This window comes from Kogia breviceps, chromosome 3, assembly GCF_026419965.1.
Source record: "Kogia breviceps isolate mKogBre1 chromosome 3, mKogBre1 haplotype 1, whole genome shotgun sequence".
Classification (NCBI taxonomy): domain Eukaryota; kingdom Metazoa; phylum Chordata; class Mammalia; order Artiodactyla; family Physeteridae; genus Kogia; species Kogia breviceps.
Genome location: NC_081312.1, coordinates 151,648,519 through 151,662,509, shown reverse-complemented (window position 1 = coordinate 151,662,509; position 13,991 = coordinate 151,648,519). Strand labels below are relative to the sequence as shown.

Here is a 13,991-nt window from a genome sequence, read left to right as displayed (position 1 = left end):
CTACCTTGTGCATGGGCAACTGTTTCCTCATCTATAAAATGGCTATACCCCTAACTTCCCTATCACATGGGCTGTTGAAAGGGTCTAATAGGACAGTATATACAAATGGATTTTGTGAGCTGAAAATCAGTATTCTATGGAAGATACTGAGAATGTTCAGTAAATGCAACAGCTACTTAGAAAGTTCTGTGATGATCAGGTTTTTGTTTGTTTGTTTAGATTCGTTCCTTATATTGGGATTGTGACGATCCTCATGAATGACTATCCTAAATTTAAGGTAAGATCCTGTACTGTATGTTTCATTAAGTTTGGAAACTGTTAAATGGATTACAGTTAAAAGATGGGAGACCAGTTGGATAGTTTAGTGATTTATCATGGTCACAAAGGCCAGTTTGTTAATTAACTCTGAGGATTTGTGAACTTTTAAAAGCTTCTCTGACTTGTGGTTCTGTGTTTGTTTTCTAGTATGCAGTACTATTTTTGCTGGGTTTATTTGTGCTGGTCCATCGTGAGTAAGAAGTCTGCCTTGCTGTTCCTGGAAGATGCTGTACTTTTTGTTCCTGAATGTTTGGAGTAGATATCAATCTGTGGTTGGTGGAATGGAGAACACATATTGGCGCTTCTTGGTAGCACTGATTTGCATTAGTTTATGTTTCCACGGCAGAGTACGTGTGGGCGGGTGCATGTGCACCACAGCGTGCACTTGAGGGGACTTTCAATCACAGGATTTCATATGTTGTCATTGTCACACTTTGCATTTTTGTACATCAGTGAATTTTTTATATTAAAAGGTTGAGCCAAAGCCCCCAGTGTTTGTATTTTGAAGCCAAGCTTCACTTCTAAAGTGCCTACAGAGTCTGTAAATGAAAATGCAGCTCTGCACGAGTTTGAAACTGTCATTCCTCCTTATAATGGGAATGGCATATACTGAGGTGGTCGTCGTCTTAACTTTTCAAAATTTTAAATAAAAGACTTTGCATATCGAAACCCCTTATCCCTGACTTTGTTTGTTGGGAAAGCTTTTGATATTTGCTTTCCTGTGCTGTTTCTTAGTGCCCTTGGGGAGATACAGGCTTTGATGTGAACAATTCTTCAGCCAAGAAGGTTGTCCTAATACTAACAACTGGTTTTTGTTTGTTTTGTTTTTGTTTTTGTGACGCAAAAGTAGCCATTGATATTCGTAAGAAATCTCTCAGTCATAAAATTGATTCTTCATTAGGGGGTCTCAGATGTGTTTAAACCCAGCTGGTTGCTGAGAGGTTCAGAAAATCTCACTTTACTGTAGACTCATAATCTTTTCTACACTTGAGACGTTCTCAGCTCTTTCTACGAGATGGTAGTGAGTGTTAGCATCTGGGGAGGCATGAGGAAGGTGCTGGAGGGCAAGTGTGCTACTTGTTTTCTTTAGACTCTAATTCGCCTGAACCTTTTCTTGTAGGTGACTGACTTTCCTTTTCTCTAATGCAGACTTAAAGAAGGGAAGGTTTAAAGTAGTAAAGGCAAAGCCCACCTGTGTTTTTTTCTTTTAATATTGAGACAGGGAAATAGGGAGCGTGGGGTAACTCAATGTGTTTAAAGCACAAAATACTCCTAATCCTTTCTGTTCTCTTTTTGTATTAGCGTGAAATCTCAAAGTAAGCAAAATGTTGGGCTAAATGAATGGTTTCTATTATTTGTTCAACTGAAGTGGAAATCAGCCCGTACTTTAATGCTAATAGAATGAGAATAGGGACAGTTAATCTTTTGAAACCCTCCCCTGTAGAGATGGGCCATCCTAAATCCATTATCCAGGCTTTAGCCTTCAAACTTTGGATATGGGCTCTTAATGATATCAACAGAGTATGAAACTTGGCAAATTATTGCTGACAGGTGCTTCTTGAACCTGTCTTCGAGGCCTGTATCATGCTTATGTTTTCTCATGAGCCAAGGAGAGTGCTGAAATGCCCCCCACTCCCACCTCCGTGTGTGGCCGAAAATTGCTGCTTCCTCCATTTTCCCCTCCTAGTAACCTGCAGATGACAGGGTTAATTGTTCAGCCTAAATGGTGCCCTGGCTGTTTTTGTACCAGCCTTTCAGAGACTTCTCTGGGGGAGAAGCAGTGTGTGTTCTGTTGGCAAAGGTTGGTATCCCAAAGTTCTTTGTGATCCTAGCTTGCCAGAGGGTAAACATCCTTGTGCTTGTATCCTCCGCTGTCCAGATTTCTCCTCCTGTTACACTTGTTGGGAGAGAAATGTTAATATTTTCCTCACTTGCATATTTTCACACCCAGTTTTGTAAATTTACTGTTTTTCCTCCTTTGCTGGATGCTCTAGTTTGAAGCAACAGCTAAATTCTCTGAAAAGTAACCAGATCATTTAAAAATATTTCAATCACTCTAATGGCCAAAAATAAAAAGATTATTTGTGGAGAGAGGTACTGTGTTCCCAGTTTTTATTTTGTCTAGTTTAGTGCTAAAACATAAGACTTAAAACTGGGAGATTTTTATTAGTAAATATAATGTGGTGTCTGTGAGTTAGTTTTTTTTTTTTTCGGCCATGCCAAGCGGCTTGTGGGATCTTAGTTCCCAACCGGGGATTGCACCTGTGCCCCTGCAGTGGAAGTGCAGAGTTTTAACCACTGGACTGCCAGGGAAGTCCCAGTAAATATAATGTATTTCAGAGCTCTTAGGAAATGTAAGAAATGCCAGAGATGTTTAATTTGGTGTTTTAATGGAATTATAAGCTCTTTGAGATTTCACAGGGCAAGTGGGAAGTTAGGAGGGTTTAACCATTGTGAGTGAAGGGAATGGAAGAGGATGAGAATTGATAAAACTTCAAATGAGAACATAATAATGGGATTCTCAGTTGGCTGTTAGTCATCCACTCTCATTAGTCTCTACAGCTTATCTCCAAGTGCCTGTCCTCAGTTATATACTCTCTGTTCCCACTGGACACTTCCAGTTGATTGTCCAATCTTTAAACTTAAGCTCATAGCAGTTCCTGCAAGCTTCCCCTCCAAATTTACACTTTCCTTTGAAGGAGTATTCACCTAGATTTTTTTCATTTTCTTACCATATTTAGTCACTTAAAAGCCAACATCTACCCCTGTCATTCCATTCTCATTGCCATCCCCCGAATCCAGAAACATACTCAGGGGCTCCCTGTTGCTTGTGTGTCTTTATGTCCCAGTTTTCCTGTAACATGGCAGTCTGTACCTATTTTAGATCATTTCCACCTGTTAGTTCATTTTACTACTCCTTTCACCTTTAAAAAATATCTTTTTGGACCATAAATTTTGTATTTACCCTACATATTACCTACGTTTGAAGTTCAAACTTTGAATTCAGCTAACATGAAGCAGCCTTTGCTATACCACTATGTTTTCCCTTATATTATCTTACACTCTCATTTCTGCTTGTCTGAGTCTCACTTTCTTCACAAAGTAATTGTTCTTTCTCTGTCACTCAGCATTTGCAGACTTATGCTATTTGTGCTAAGTTTGTGGATCTGGATTCAAGTTTCCTCATCAGATTGTTAGTTACTCCAGTTCAGGAGCCCCGTTTTATAGACACCATACTCTTTTCCCAGTAGCATCTAGCAGCATATATTAAATGTTCAGTATAATCATGCATTGGAACCAGAGGCAGTAACTAAGGGTAGCATTGTTGTGCTGTTATTCTGGAGCAAAGCATATGAATCATTAAAGTGATTTGTATTTGCCTGTTATTTAGTAAGTACCTTATCTTGGTCTTGCCAAATTTAAATCTAAAAACTTTATCTCCCTATGGTTCCATCTAAAACAGCATGTTGCCTTTCTAGAATTTTTGATGTTAACCCTGTTTTCTTCTTTTGTATGTGTGTCCTTGGTCTCTTCTCCTGTTCTCTTAGTGCGAAAAATATTGGCATTTGTCACTTTTCTTAGGGAGTGACAGGCTTATCAAAGAGCCTAGGCTTGGAATAAAGGCTCTGTTATCCCTGAGTGCATTTCTTGGTCATTTGCATAAGGGTGTTACCAAGTCTTAATAACTCCTCAGGTGTGGGAGCTACCCCAGGTTCTGAGGGTACCTTTGTTATGACATTTATCACTGTTGAGCTTCAGAAATTCTAGCTGGCTAACTGGATTGTCCTCCTTCCTCAAGATGCTCCTTAGTCGGGATGGCCTACTCAAGCTGTTTTCTGGCCAGGTATATCTTTGTCACTAGTCTCCCTTACTATAACCATAAGTAATACCAGAGAAGTTTCAGAAATAAACAAATATGACCCTTCACAGGTAATTATGGTGAGTCTGGATGTAGAAAGAATTCTGTGTAACCAAGAGGTGTTAGGAACTAGAATATGCAGGGGTTATCAAAAAATAGTGAGGACATTGCCTTCCAAGTTATGTAGCATTCTAGGCCCTCAGGAATTTTCCAACCTTAGCTCCCAGCAGACCCCAAGTTCTCATACCCTTGATATTGGTTTCACTATACAGACATCCAGTCTTTGCTTATGCTAGGTCTCCCTGCCTGGAATGCATGCTTACTTCTCTACTTGCTAAAAGCTTTCTCATTCAGGAGGCATTTATTGAGCATCTACTCTGTGCCAGATTTTGGGCCAGGCCCTGGGGATACAAAGATGAGTAAGGCAGGGTCCCTCCTCTGCCAGGAACTCAATGCCTCAATAGGGGCAACCTGTAAAGAAATCTTTCCACATAGGATCATAAGTGCAACGTTAGAGACTCACAGGGAGCTCAAAGAGGGGTTTTTTTAATTCTCAAACAAGATCTCAAGTATATAGTGCTTCCTTCTCGGTGCTGCCTACTCAGTACTTTGTTCATCGCCCTCAGAGTGGTTTGTCTTATTTGTGTCCTGCTCCGCAACTAGCTCCTTGAAGGTATTAAGACAGGGCCAGCTTCTAATTCATCCTTGTATATCCCTTAGTCCCTATCACAGTACTTTTATACATTTTAGATTTATTTATACACTGCTTTGTTCCAAAAAGGATTTGGAGTGACTCAAAAAGATATATCCAGTACTATGTGATAAAATATAAAACAACTGAAGAATCTGGTGTTGAAATAAGCATGGGAGGAGAAAAGGATAAAATCGAAGGTTAGATTAGTACCTACAAGACGCAGCAAAAGATTCTGTTGTCTGCTGAAGGAGATGCATAGCATCAGTTCTCAACTCCTTAGGGGCTAATGTCTATGCTTCATGGAATGGGTATAAAATGGAAATTTTTTAAAACTTGTAATGATACCTGAAGATCAAGAAATTTCTCTTCTGGGACCTCACTGCAAGGACGTGTAATGTTATGCAATAATCTCTATATAATTAGCCTAATGATTTTCATAGAGCTGTTTCAGAGAATGTTCCTTTAGTATAGGTATAGTTTGGCTACTTCTGCAGAAAGCCACCTCACAAAAGATCAGCTACCCATGTAATCAGCCAGGAACCTTCAGTTAGTTTTCCTGTAGAACAGTGTTCCTTAATCTTTAAAAACTCATGTTCTTTTATAAGAAACAAAATTTCATACCTCTTCTCCATTCTGGTAAACCTCCTCTCAGGTCTGTTATATACAGCCTCTTATCCTTAGCAGCCAAGAATATTGTATCTTGCTTTTTCTTAAGTTTGCATTATAAAAACGTTAGTTACTCATCTCTTATATACAGTTATATTCAATATGACTTTCAAATTATAGATCCTTGTTTCTGGAGTTTAGGAGTTTCTGGAATGCCACCTACTCTCCATCAAGAATCATTTCTGTAGAACCCTTACTTTAAATGGCCGGTTTATTTAGATTGCTAAGCTGGATCCCAGCTTTAATTCAAGGAGTCTAGTTAAAATAATTTGTACTCAGGACTTAGATCAGGCAAGGAAGTAAATCAGCTAGCATGAAGGTTTGATCAGAGTTGTCAACCTGACAACGTATTTAAGCAAGAAAAGAGAGAATGCTCTATAGAACACATTTCTTGGAATTGGTCAATAGTTGAGGTAGATACGCCAGCATTTTAGTTTATCAAACAAGTCACAATGTAATAGGCATTTTGCCAAGGCATTTTGTTGACTGTTGTGTCAACACCATGGTCTTAGCTGCTATCCAGGGAATCTATTTTCCCTGTAATGGGCTTCACATTTAAAGCAGGCTTTGCTTTTCCTAGGATCCAGCTAATAATACTGAGTACTTAGAATTTTCCAGTGCTCTGCTAAATGCTTTTGAATTTATAACAGATTTTTATTTTTTCTCCTTTAGTCCTCAGAATAACTCTATTTTACAAAAGAGAGAAACTAGAAGTTAAGAGATTTGCTCAGGATCTTCTGGTCCATGGATGGCAGAGCCAGAAGTCTTGCTTTTATCACCTCACAATGCTGGGTGTCATACCCAGTTCTTCTACCTTTATAAAATCTAATGAGACTCTTATTTGGAATAAACCCCACAATTGCAAGGCCCTTGGGTATTCTTCTTTAGAAGCCCTAGGTTGTTCTTTCAAGGATTTGCTCAGATTAGTAAATCTCCCTAGAAATAGGGAGATTCTCAGGCAGATTTCCAAGCATTTAAACATCTTTGGAGTTTAAAGATTATTTCTTTCAGTTACTGAAATGCCCCCTGAAGTACCTGACTGTTAAACCCAAATAATCTTATGAATGCTGGGCCTGGGGCTTCTCACTTGGTTAGGTTTTCATAACTTCCCTGAGCGTCTGTGCCATTTAGCTGAGCAGCAGCTGCTTAGCTTTCTTAGCCACTGTTGGCATCATCATCACTTTCTCATTAGATGTATCTTCTCTTTTCTTTTGAATATTGCCTTAAAATTTTTTTTTGTATTTTGGCAATTTAAGTTTCTGAAATAGTTCCTTATCAATGGTTAATGTTCTTATATTCTAACTAGTTCCTACGTGTTCCCTCTGACTTTGTGAAATTGCAGCAAATATCCCTGATTCTTTTCTTCCTCTCTTAAAGATTACACTCTTCTCCTGATTCTACAGCCCCTTCCCCTTTCTGAAACTAAAGAGCAGGACCTGAGATACCCCAGGATATTTCTCTTTCTCTCCACAACCCATACAGTTGGGATCTGTGCTCAGAGGTTTGCCAGAAGAGTGATTTTACACCATCCTATTCTGAGCAGCTCTAATAGGTCTGTCATCCTTTTTCTCTAGGCTCATTTATGTCTAATTTAAATTTCTGCTTTTTGTTTTCTCTTTTGTCCTCTGTACCTTTCATGTGTTTGATGTCTACACTCTGGTTTTCTCCATTTGTTTAGTTTGTCTGCAGCTAACTTGCTTTTACTTGAGTTAACTCATCTATTAAATGGGCATAATACTAGTCTTGACTACATCAAAATAGTGTTGGTGATCAAAGGAGCATGCATGTAAGTGCTTTTGGAAAACAATAACAAAAAAGATTCAGCTGTGAAAAGACATTATTTGTAATTGATTCCAATTTAATGAAATATAGCAAACAGTATATATGTCCTTTATTTCGAGCAATTTTTAATTAAAAACATGGTGCAGTTTAAATGTTTTGTTGGTGTTGGTTATAAGAGGATTTGCCGTGTATCTTTCACCCCTTAATCCTCTTTTGGGTTGTCCTTTGAATCTTCTCTACATCATCTGTGAATGTCCTTGAATGTTGTAGAAACCTCAGAGGGTCAAGAGTGAGCTCTGGGGACTTCCCTGGTGGCTCAGTGGTTAACAATCCGCCTGCCAATGCAGGGGACACGGGTTCGAGCCCTGGTCCGGGAAGATCCCACATGCTGCGGAGCAACTAAGCCCGCGAGCTACAACTACTGAGCCTGCGTGCCTAGAGCCCATGCTCCGCAACAAAGAGAAGCCATGGCAATGAGAAGCCTGCGCACCTCAATGAAGAGTAGCCCCTGCTCGCCGCAACTAGAGAAAGCCCACGCACAGCAATGAAGACCTAACACAGCCAATAAATAAATAAATTTATTTATTAAAAAGAGTGAGCTCTGAAGAGCTTCTCCATGCACGTGCATGTGATTCACTGTCATTCTTCCTGGTGGGAGAGAGGACTTGGAGAACAGGCAGTCTGCAGTTGAGATCCTCATTCTAAACTCAGCCCAGCACTCCATGAGGGATCCAACTTGGAAGTGCTGTCTTGGGCAAGCCCGCCTCTCTGCAGTGCCTGATGCTTCACATTCCTGGGACAGTGTTTGATAGTTGGCTGTGGAGCTGCTGCCCTGCTTCTTTCCCCAGGGTCCTCGGAGGCCCCTTTTTTCCTGTGCTAGGCTGACAGATAAAATGATCCTAGGGGCATCTGGGGTCATTTTCACAGCTGTGGTTGGAGCTGTGAGTGCAGGCTATGTCAGAGGAGGCTTGCTTAAGTATAAATGAACCTGTCAGAGCAGAACCAAGGTCCCAGGGTCACCTGCAGAAGAAAGGTGAAACTCTCAGTCAGTGCCTGCTCCCTCTCCCCCTTGAGAAATCTAAACCAACTTGATATTTAAATGGAAAGGTAAAACTGGAGTGGGTGTGGTTTAGGGAAAGCAGCATCTATCTGTCCCTGATGACTCTGGGGGCCTGACAGAGTGATCTGAACAGACCCTAAGTCTGATTCCAGTGTGACATCTGGGCAAGTGACTCAACCTCTGAGCCAGCTTCCAGCTATAAAATGAGAGATAAACCTACCAAATAAGATTCCTTCAAGCATTTAAGTGAGGCAGCACTCAGTACCACCTCCTAATTTCTATGACCGGGGACCAGCGAAGATAGGATGGGTGCTGTGATTGATGCAGAGGAGAGGGAGGGGGTTGAAAAGGGAATGATTATTATGGGAAGGTGATAAGAGCTATTATCTGTACACCATGGCTAAGCAGTGACAAGAATAGAGAGAGGTGTAAATGCCAGGGTGGGAGATGAGAAGCAAGGAGATTGGGAAAAAAGCCTGGGCCAGAAATGGAGTGTCCTTGTCCTGTGTGTCGTGGTTTCTGGGAGCTCAGCATGACAACTAGCTTATCATACACGCTTCCCCTTTTAAGATGGTGATCCACAGAGCTAGCAGGCCTTGCTGAGCTAGATACGGCAAGAGTAATAATAGCAAGTACCGTTTTTAAGCCAGACTGGGGAGTAGGTTCAGTCATAGCCACACTGTGCAGTGTTTCTGAGAAGAGTCCAGGGCCCAGGGGTTGGTCAGTACCCTGCTCCTCCATCATTCACTCCTTTTGTACTCTGTCTCTCTAATGAGATGGTAAACTCCTCTGGGAACAGGGCACTATCTTTTGTGTCTCTGCCCTCCTGTCCCTGGCATAGTGCTCTGAACATTGGTGTTTAGTAAACATTTAAGCAAAAATAAATGTATTATTCTGGAACACAGTGTCTTCTATTCATTAAGTGCTGCCACTGACCTAAAATTTCTTTCCAAGACAAGTCTGGACAGCTCCTTTGGAGGAGAGTGCTGACTTTGAGAGGGAGTCCTATAGGACTGTTGCTTCCTGCCACAAAATAATTGGACCAAAAAACGTAAAACTATTAAAAATAGGGCAATGTGGTTATTGCCATTTTACAATTGAAGAAGGTGAGGGTCAGTGAGGTCACACAGCTTGTATATGGACTCTTGGTCCAGTGTGCTTTTCACTTCCCTGACCCAAAGATCTGCCTCCTGGCCAACTGATAAGCCAGTCTCTCCCAAGCTGGGCGCCCATTTGTGGGGGGAGGGTGGGGGGTGGGGGGGGGGAGGGGTGGGCTCGGCCATCCATCGTTCTGCACTCCTACCCTGAGCACCTGCTGTAATTTCCACAGCACCTGCTGAGTGCCGTCTGTGAGAAGGCAGAGAGCTGGGTGAACCCGGTCAGAATCCCCAGGAGGGAAGGGCCGACTGGCATTTTATGGAGCTCTTCTGGTGCCTGGCACTACGCTGGGCACTGTAATGCCTGTGTTACACAGGAGGCGTCCTCGCCCCCTTTTCTACCCTTAGAAAGAGGCTCAGAGGTGAAGGAACCGCTCGTTGGCCGAAAGCCGTTGGGAGCGGTGAGGGAGGGCCAGGGGAGCCGGCTTTGCCCAGGTCCCCAGCTTGAAGGTGGCGGGCTTGGGCCCGAACGCCCTGAGGAAGCGGTGCCCACGTGGGATTAGGAGTGAGACCTTGCGGGCTGTGGAGGGGGCCACTGACCGAGACCCCCGCCCAAGGGCTGGCGAGGACAAGAGGGTCGGAGGAGGGCGGGACAGGAGCGGCAGCGAGCGCGCCGGGGGCGGGCTCTTCGGGCAGGCTCCGCCCCCAGGGGCGCGGGTTTAAAAGGAAGGAAGGCGCGCGTCAGGGACCTGAGCCGCGGCTAAGTGCACCTGAACAGAGGCGCAGCCGGCACCCAGCCATGACTCTGAGGGCGCGGGGCGCTCGGCTGCTCGGAGGCCTTCTGCTCTTCGCTCTGATCGCTGTCGGCGCCGCCCCGTTTAGCTGGGATCTCCGGGAGCCCCGCAGCCGGGCCAGCAAGATCCGAGGGCACCCGCGGGGCAATCTCTGGGCCACCGGTAAGTCTTCACAGTTCGGGCAAGCGCCCCACACCCTGCTTTGACCCCATTTTCCTTCTCTGGCCTCTCCTCAGCCATGGACACTAGTGTCCAGGCTAGAGGGGACCCTGGAACTCATCTAACAGATGGGGAACTTGAGACCCAGACCCAATGACTTGGTTAAATCACTCACCCAGCCAGTTTAAAGCAGAGCTGGGGCTGGATCCTAAATCTACCTGCCAGCCCGTGCCCCTTCTCTTAGACAAGACTCTACTGAATCTTCTAACCTCTGATGTGTCTTCTCTCTGCACCTCCACCTTCCAGACACCTCTTGTTCTCCACTTCCTTCTCTGCCGTTCCCTATCCCTCTTCTAAGCAGACAGCACAACTGGCAGAGTTTCTTCCTGGCCCTGGGGCATCCCACCCTCCTTCCAGCTGTGCCATGCCCTCCACCCCATCTATCTGCTCAGGAAAAGCTGAGGTACAGGCTTTGCCACCACCCGCAGTCTTTGTGGCTCCTGGTGACGAGGAGGAGGAAGGTTGTGTATCATCCTGCCATGAGAACTGAAAAGTGGGAGAGATGGGGAGCTTTCCCACTGGGATTGGATCCTTGCTCCCTGACTTCCTTGTGCCTCGGCACCTCCTTTCTAGGTCACTTCATGGGCAAGAAGAGTCTGGAGCCCCCCAGCCCATCGCTATTGGGGACAGCTCCCCACATCTCCCTGAAGGACCAGAGACTGCAGCTGAGTCATGATCTGCTCAGGATCCTCCTGCAAAAGAAAGCTCTGGGCATGAGCCTCAGTGGCCCAGCACCTCACACGCAGGTGAGCCAGGCCCGGGAGAGGCTCAGCCAGGGCTGCCCCTGGATCCAGCACTGGTCTTCCGGTGTGAGTACCCAGCCAGGGTGTGATAGGCCCACCCAAGAAAGTCAGCGATTCTAGGCTCTCCCTGTGATCTAGAGCTCAAACGGAGAGGATTCTGAAGAAAGAAAGCTGACCTTCCCAGCAAGCCCCATGGAACAAAAAGGGGAAGACGTTCCCCTCACCCATTGCCCAGTCTAAAGTCACAGCCTGGGATTATCCAGCTTCTTCCAGCAGGACCTTCCCCTACCTCCACCCCAGTCTACACAGACTTGCCCCACCCCAGCTGTCCACCTTTGCTGTGCGCTGTATGTGCCTGTTGGGACCCTGAGGCTCAGAGAAGGGATGAAAAGAATTAGTTAGCAGCCAAGACAGAGTCTAGACCTTGTTCACCTTGACCAGTGCTCTTCCCAGTCTCTCGTCTGCCTCAGTGACCAGTGGCAGGGTTTCTCAACGCCAGCACTTGATATTCTGGGCTGGACTGTTCTCTGTTGTGGGAGCTGTCCTGTGCATTGTAGGAAGCTTAGCTGCATCCCACATCTCTATCCACTAGAGTATGGATAGATACTGTTAGGACAACCAAAAATGCCTCCAGACATTGCCAGAGGTCCTCTGGGGAGGGGACAGGGGAGGGAGCCAAAATCACCCTGGGTTGTAAACCACTGACCTATGGGGTTCAAGGCCCCAGAGTTGGAGCCAAGCCAGCTTTCATCTCCAGCCTGGCAGAGGGGCAGCTCCTCCATTCTCTGTTCCTGGCGCTGTCCCCATCCCACACCACCTTCCCTGGTACTTCGTTGCTATGTGAAGAAGGCAGTGTGACGTGGTAGAATGGGGTCTCTGGTGACAGCATGCTGGGCACATAAGCTAGCTACTTAGTAGCTGAGTGACCTTAGAAATGTCATTTAATCTCTCCAAGCCTCATCTTCCTCATCCATAAAATGGGAACAGTAGTGCCCCTCTCCTCTTAAATGAGACCATTTGTGACACATGCTGAGCATGATGCCTAATGCATAGAAAGCACTTAGTAAACAGGCGCTGTTGCCAGTCTGTGAGCTTCCTGGCAGCACCAGTGGCTGACTTAACTTTGTGTCCCCCACCGTGCCTAGCATATAGTATGTACATTTTGAAAGAAGGGAGGGGCATTCCCTACAGAAGGTTCATCCCCAACCCCACGGGGAACTAAGATCCCACATGCCGCGCAGTGTGGCCAAAAAAAAAAAAAAAAAGAAAGAACCACCAGCCTCTGGAGACCTCAGATGTAAGGGCCAGGTGCTCGGGCTGGCTGAGTCTGAAGGCAGACAACGTCCCATCCGGGGCCACTGGTCTCGAAGGCCTGAAACAAGAAGACCAACCAGAGAATCTCAGAGGAAGCAGTACTTAGCCCTGGGTGGTGGGACTTCAGAAGTGAGGTCTTGGGCAGAGCTGGAGGTGGGGGAGTAAAAACACTGTCCGGCCCAGGGCCAGGCAGGCATGGTACTTGGACTTTACTTCTATGATCTCCTTTGACTGTCAGGACCACTCTGTGAGGTTAAGGCTGTTATTCTGAGAAAACCACTATCCTGACCCCTCCCAGGCCCTTCAGGGAGAAAGGCACTGGGGTATCTCTCCCTGCCTACCTCTGTGGATGCCTAGCACTTAGGAATGGCAGGATGCTCCTATCATCTGTCCCCCTGCCCAGGCCAATTCCTCTGTGTGTTCCTCTTCAGTACAGGAGGGTGCTGGTGCAAATGCTGCAGAAGTGATGCCATTAATCAGGAAGACAAGATGACATGGCTTAGATTGTGCCCACCCAGGGAAGGTGCTGCATGGGACCCTGGTGGCCCCATCTGGATGTAAATCATGGGCTCACATCTCTGTTACTCCGTTACTGTGATTTCTGGTTGGGTTGCCAGGAATATCGCCAATGCAGATGCAGATGATGTCCTTGCTGTATTTCTTGCTTCCCTGTTGAAGTTGTGAATAAAACCCTGCTCTTTACATAGACTGTCTGGTCCTCTCTTTCTACCCATGTTGGAGGGGATGGGAGGGAAAGGAGACTGAAAAGACCCAGAGTTCAGTGAGATGGGGCTGGCCCCAAAGAGACCAGGACACTCCGTGGCACCAGTCTGGCACTGACTCTTGACTCCTACTCATTCAGGAAGCAGGTACTCAACGCCTGCTGTATGCCAGGTCCTCTGCCAGGCGCTTTTCTACTCTCGCCTCTGCCACCTACCGGCAGAGGCAAGTCTCTCCTGTTTCCCACCTGTAAAAGCTCCCACCTACACCACACACAGGGCTTTGCTTACCTGATTTCATCCTCACGCCAAGCTTTGAGGGGAGTGCCCAGCACATACCAAGGAGAGAGCTGAGCTGGGATCCAGACCCGAGGTCCCCTTACTCTTTTCTCTAGCCTTGTGGGATTGCCAGTTAGCAAATAAAAATACAGGACACCCAGTTATATTCGAATTTCAGATAAACAATGAATAATATTTGCGTATAAGATATCCTAAATATTTCATGGACATACTTAAACGAAAAAAATTATTTGTTGTTTACCTAAAATTGGAATTTAACCGGGTGTCCTGTATTTTATCTGGCCTTTTCCTCTAATCTGCAAATACCCGGTCATAAAGAGCGTGTATTTGGTCCCTCAGGCCCCTCCCGGAACTGACATCCTGGGAATCCCTGAATTTGCGTCTTGTTTCCAGGAGAGTTTATCCAGAGAATCCCGGACCTAGCTA

At 45.3% G+C, this 13,991-nt stretch overlaps 2 protein-coding genes across 5 annotated transcripts in view; both read left to right on the top strand.

Annotated features, from left to right (window-relative positions):
* The window catches only part of SEC11A (SEC11 homolog A, signal peptidase complex subunit), a 47,671-nt gene extending 46,684 nt beyond the window's left edge, over window positions 1-987 (top strand). For all 3 annotated transcript variants that reach the window (XM_059057356.2, XM_059057358.2, XM_059057359.2), the window contains 2 exons: window positions 220-277; window positions 466-987. In XM_059057356.2, coding sequence (XP_058913339.1) covers window positions 220-277; window positions 466-516 — 109 coding nt within the window. In that variant the 3' untranslated portion in view covers window positions 517-987. The remainder of the gene's footprint in view (window positions 1-219; window positions 278-465) is intronic.
* An 8,579-nt stretch (window positions 988-9,566) lies between these two features.
* Window positions 9,567-13,248, top strand: NMB (neuromedin B). Of its 2 annotated transcripts, none has more exons than XM_059057363.2 (3): window positions 9,567-10,432; window positions 11,063-11,235; window positions 12,983-13,248. In XM_059057363.2, the coding sequence occupies exons 1-3, from the start codon at window positions 10,276-10,278 to the stop codon at window positions 13,037-13,039; spliced, it is 387 nt and encodes a 128-aa protein (XP_058913346.1). In that variant the 5' UTR covers window positions 9,567-10,275; the 3' UTR covers window positions 13,040-13,248. The 2 variants fall into 2 exon arrangements, with proteins under 2 accessions (XP_058913346.1, XP_058913347.1); XM_059057364.2 differs by having other exon boundaries at window positions 10,217-10,432; window positions 12,978-13,248.
* Window positions 13,249-13,991: the final 743 nt, after the last annotated feature.